Source organism: Poromitra crassiceps (genome assembly GCF_964638095.1).
Source record: "Poromitra crassiceps genome assembly, chromosome: 15".
Taxonomy (NCBI): Eukaryota; Metazoa; Chordata; class Actinopteri; order Beryciformes; family Melamphaidae; genus Poromitra; species Poromitra crassiceps.
The window spans coordinates 31,597,331-31,603,038 of record NC_139634.1 but is presented as its reverse complement, the minus strand read 5'-3'; the positions used below and the strand labels follow the sequence as shown (position 1 = coordinate 31,603,038).

Below are 5,708 nucleotides of genomic sequence, written 5' to 3'. Positions count from 1 at the left end.
TGTGTTGCAACATCAGTGATAAAACAGTGATATTTTACTCACCTCTTCCAAAGGATTCATTTCAAAAATGTTCCTCTCCTCCTCTGAGAGAGGTCTCTCTTCCCGCCAATCAGCTCTGATATAATCAAACATACAGACGGTAAGGCAGGGAACACCCACAAAAACAGCAACAACAATAATAATAATAATATCATCCTTTACACATTCACCCATACATAAAACAAATATTTTACTCATCACTTACGCCTGTCCATCCTCTTCAGATTCCATAGAAGGGTCCTCTATAATGAAGGGGGGGGGGGAGTGTATTAGCCAATGAATAACAATTACAATAATTTAGCTGCAAGCGCCGATGCGGGGTCCAAGCATCCGGTGAGCTGGGGGATATATGAGACATAATAAACACCAAATAGTGCACATTTATTCAGAGTTGGTATGTGCACAATTATACAAAGTTTGGTTGAGATCTGGTGACCTGACGTTTTCCAAGCAGTAGTAGTAGTAGTAGTAGTAGTAGTAGTAGCAGTAGTAGTAATTGTAGTAGTAGTAGTGTTGGTAGTAGTGGGAGTGGTAGCAGTAGTAGCAGCAGTAGTTGTAATTGACCGGTTAATGACTTGTGGGCAATTTAGTGTCGGGGTGCGTTTCATTAAAAGTTTAGAGATTTATCATTTCAAAACGGTTTCACGTATCCAAAATCCTTTGATAACTTTAAGTCGCAGTAGTCCATAGATGACCCAGCAATAATTTTGTGTGATTTGGATAAACGGTCTAGGAGTTCGCAAAAGTAGGTTTTTGATCAAATTCAAAATGGCGGAAAATTTACTAGACAGAAATGGGCGTGGCCTAGTAGGTTAGATGCATGATGCTCCAGGGAAAGCAGTAGATGTGGAATTTTGATTCTACGGCTCGTGGTTCAGAAGTTATGGACCAAAAAACGCAAAATGGTCTGTTATAGCGCCACCATCTGGCCAATATGGGTAATTTTTTGTTTCTGAGTAGTGAGGCACATTTCCAATCCATGTGCCCAGTCTGGCTACTCTAAGCATTACAGTTTCTGCTGTACATACAGTTTTACTGGAGAAGAATAATAAATAAAAAAATCGGAACAGATACAATAGGGATCCACGCACTTCGTGCTTGGACCCCTAATAACCTATTGCTTAACCAGATTTAATGTGTGGAACTTGCAAGACAAACTCCCAAACCACACTGAGGCAACATTCCACCAAATGTGGCTCATTACTCACCACTGACATTACTGCTGCTGGCGGAGTCGCCCGTGCATTTCTTCTTCTTTAGTAAAGAACGTCTGGAGGCCCGGCGCGCTGACCCCTGTGTCCGGCTGTGGTGCAGCCCTGCCAGGAAGTGCCGCAGCTTGAGGGAGTGCCGCACAGAGCTCTGCCGTGAACTCTTAGGTGAGGCAGCTATCGCAACTTTATTCACTGTGCGGCCAGGAGAGGCTTCTTGCTTCTTGGCCATCTCAGCTGAGTGGCGGTCGGATGCAGAGATTCTCACAACCACCTCAGGTGAGGGCATCTTAGGTTCTGGCTTCTTAGCCATCTCAGCTGACAAGCGGTCAGATGCAGAGATCCTCACAACCACCTCAGGTGAGGGCATCTTAGGTGGAGAAGCAGCTGTGATTGATGACCTGTCTGGCTGTGTGTGTTTGTTTCTGTGGGTGGTCCGTTTGGGCTTTAGGGGGATGGCCTCAGAGGTGAAAGCCTCAGGACCATCTTCAGGTATGAGGTTCATCGTTTTCACAGAGGAGTGGAGCCACAAAGTTTGCTGCACCTTCCCCTTGAAGAACAGGACAAGAAAGCAACATTTAGCTAGACATTAAACATGTTAAACCATAACAAAGCATAATGGCTGACAAACTATATGCTGAGAGAACAATGTGTGACGTCACTTTGCAAGCTCTCCTAGTATAAATTGATGACAGAGCAGAGCATCGTTTCTTAAAGTAGTCGGTAACGTTAACTAGCTAGTTTAAATAGCATCCATTATGTGCACTGTACTGCAGCAATAATAGACGAGGCTGTTCCTTACCCTTATTATTAGCACCACGGTAATGTTCCCAAAACACTGATTAAATCAGACACTGTGCTATAATGAGAGTCTAATGTGCCCTTTATAATCTAGGCCAGGTTTGAAAAGAATTAGAGTGATGGTCTTTGAGCTGGACCTGGTTTGATGCGGTCTAGATGCTCAAAATCAGCAGAAAACTGCAATTATAGCACTTTCACAAATCAGAAATATGTTTCACAAATCAGACACTGTGCTATAATGAGAGTCTAATGTCCCCTTTATAATCTAGGCCAGGTTTGAAAAGAATTAGAGTGACGGTCTTTGAGCTGGACCTGGTTTGATGCGGTCTAGATGGCCAAAATCAGCTGAAAACTGCAATTAGAGCACTTTCACAAATCAGAAATATGTTTCACAAATCAGACACTGTGCTATAATGAGAGTCTAATGTCCCCTTTATAATCTAGGCCAGGTTTGAAAAGAATATGTGTAATGGTCTGTGAGTTGGAGGTGGTTTTATGCAGTCTAGATGGGCAAAAGCTGTGAAATCAACTCTTTTTTCCAGCTGTTTACACCAATAGGAGAACCTTTTTGAGGTCAATAAGAATTGCATGCAACATTAAAAACGAACAAAATGCAGGATTCATTCTATAATGTATTCTCATTACATATCCCCCCTATATACCTATGTTTTCCAGTTCATGAACTCGCTTGAAAATGGTCGAACCACGCCATCTAGAGGCGTTATTCCACTTTTTAAGGTGGACTGGAAAATTCCAATCGGGAGCTGCGAATCGGGAGCCAACTTCAGCCTCGTTTAAATACCACACATTTAGACCTGCATTGTTAATCCAGTCTTGTTTGGAACTATAACATATTTGGCGAAAATAATGTTTTCCATGTAGGCTACGTGGTTACAGATTTAGCCACCCACTAACGTTATGTGGGCGAACTTTCACATTTGTAAGCTAGCTAACAGCTAGCTAGTTATCGACTCACCTCGGGCGTATTGTCCAGCAAGCTAACTTGAGCTAGAGATCGTGAGTTCCCAAACTCCACACAAACACAAAGCTGCCCCTTGTTAGCTCAATCTAGTTGTAACTAAGATACGGTATTAGCTTAAAAAAAATCCAACCACAGATGTAACGCTAACTAGGCCTACTAACGCTACATCAACGAGCTCCCAGTGGGCAGTTTACTGCGTCCGTGAGAGGAGCCTGGTGACGCGAGGTTACTGCGTCCGGGGAAAAGTCAGGTTCCACCGAGATTTGAACTCGGATCGCTGGATTCAGAGTCCAGAGTGCTAACCATTACACCATGGAACCAGCGAAACTCTTAAGGTGTGAGGCAAGCCTCCAGGGGCGATACGACCGCCTTTGTATTTGTTTTAGATTCATTTAACCTTTATTCAGAAGGCAAATAAATATTATCTAGTTGCCACGCACAACGCAGCTGATGTCTGTTCATCTGCTTTGGAAGTTGACACTAGAGGGTGTAGTGAGGCGATTTCACATGAGCCATTTCTAATATTATGTTAGGTCCCGTGATTTTCAGTAACCAATCATCTTTTTGCCAGACTGGTGCGTTTGATTTGCACTACCCGATGTGCCCGTTCGCCGCCCATGTAGCTCCTGTATGGCCGTAAAATGTCCTGCTGTCTTGAAAGGCGGATAAAACAAACGCCGCCAGTAATCCAGGAATTATTGAATCCCCTCACAAGACATGGGAAAGTAGGGCATATTTCTCTAGGCTACAAGTATTTCATAATAATTAGGGTAGTATCTCATGGCACTAGTCTGGATTGTAGAATAGATAGATCGATCGATCAGTGGTTCTCAAAATGGGGCACGGGGACCTCCAGGGGTCCTTGAGGGGATTCCAGGGGGTCCCCATGCATGGAGAATAATTTATTTTCACTATAATTCCATCCAATTCCATGTTTGTTGAAGTGTTGATGTTGTTTTTCCCTTCCTATTATTGTAACTTACTTTATCTACCCCTTACTTTACTAACCCCCTCGAAAATAGAATAAACTTATATCATCATCATAAGTAACATAATGACAGAATATTTGGGTCATGGGTTTCATACACTTTCTGTAATAAAACATATAAAAGCAAAAATCTTATCAAATGGGATAGCCTGGACAACATTTTATCAAATTGGCGTCCGTGGACGTGGTCTAGTTTGTGTCAGAAGGGTCCTTGATGAGAAAAGGTTTGAGAACCACTGAGAGAGAGAGATAGCTAGATAGGTAGGTAGGTAGGTAGATAGATAGATAGATAGATAGATAGATAGATAGATAGATAGATAGATAGATAGATAGATAGATAGATAGATAGAGAGTGCATACACAATGATGAAATGACAATTAATTAATCAGCTTTTCATGTTTTATTTACAAGAGAAATAGGCTACTAAATATATGCAATTTTATATACACTATACAATTCATGCATGAAGCCCAATAGTTATAAAGACTATTATTCCTCATGTTGCATGATGATTATGTGAACAACTGAGTATCTCAGACACTTTGAGATCATATTGTCCCCTTATCCAGCCATTGCAATAAATGTCCACTAGGTAGCTCACTGTCCTTGTTGATCCACACACCCTCCTGCAAAGTAACCAGCACCAAAAGTTTGTCAGTCAAAACCAGGGTCTCCATACAGATGAAGAAGAGTTTGCCGGTAGGCCCTCCCTCGGCTCAGGGAGCGGGGATCTCAGAGCGGTGAGGGACTGGAAGTGGAAGGTGGGGGAGGCCGAGAGAGCGAGTGTGGGTGAGAAATGAACATGAGCAGTGGGCATGGTGGGCAGGGCCTGTGGAGGTGTGGAGAAGGGGATACTGGAAGACAGAGGTGACAGGCTGGGAGGGAAGGGGAAGTAAGTGGCAGGCCAGCGAGGGGAAGGGAGGAGGGGTGAGGTATGCGGAAGAGGCAGAAGAGAGGTAGGGAGAAATGGGTGGAGAGAGATAGTTATGGCAAATAGTGGGTGAAAGAGTACCAGGTTGACACGAGGAGTGATGAGACAGCAAAATCAACGTAGGCGACTCCTGTTTCCTCGTGGAGTTGTGAAGCACCTCGTCCACAGATGCTGTGTCATCAGGCCTCTGGCTGAAGTCTGTGATGGAGGATGAGTAGTGCTGTCCCGGTTTTGGATCACACTGGCTCTCCACGTGACTCCTCAGCTCCCGTATGAGGCTCACTCTCTGCGCCGGTGTGATTTTCTGCATGTAGCTGGTCACCTGGCTCACACACTGCTGAAAACCCGCATTCTCAATGGTGAAGAGGGCTGCAGAGGGAGGAAGGCTCACCATGGGGGCACCCTGAGCCTTCATCTCACCAGGATTTCCACTAGTAGAATCTACATGGGGGGAAAAAACATGGGGGTGGTGGGGGGATTAGGAGATTAAGACACTTGTTGTTTCAGAAATTGGATGTTTTTGGAAATTATTCACAATCTATTCAATTATTTTTGATTGACCAACCATTGCTCTTCCTGTCTGTCCACATTTGAAGATATTCCACAGCCAAGTCGAGAATCTCTGCTTTCTCTATTTTTGGATTTTGCAATCGCTGGGTGATACAGTGGAACGCAGGAAAAATAAATTTCATCATACATGTGTCATTAATTCATGCAAATCTAGGTGTCAAACTAAAACAGGCTGAGGAACTCATTTA

General features: G+C 43.6%; 1 protein-coding gene across 1 annotated transcript in view; it reads right to left on the bottom strand.

Annotated features, from left to right (window-relative positions):
• Nucleotides 1–3,463, bottom strand: part of LOC310790181 (uncharacterized protein) — a gene marked incomplete at its 3' end in the record, with an annotated part of 19,015 nt that extends 15,552 nt beyond the window's left edge. Inside the window, exons 1-4 of the mRNA XM_083651857.1 lie at nt 3,025–3,463; nt 1,248–1,797; nt 245–281; nt 43–115 (exon numbers count right to left, since the gene is read on the bottom strand). Coding sequence (XP_083507983.1) covers nt 43–115; nt 245–281; nt 1,248–1,752 — 615 coding nt within the window. The 5' untranslated portion in view covers nt 1,753–1,797; nt 3,025–3,463. The remainder of the gene's footprint in view (nt 1–42; nt 116–244; nt 282–1,247; nt 1,798–3,024) is intronic.
• Between the last annotated feature and the right edge of the window lie 2,245 nt (nt 3,464–5,708).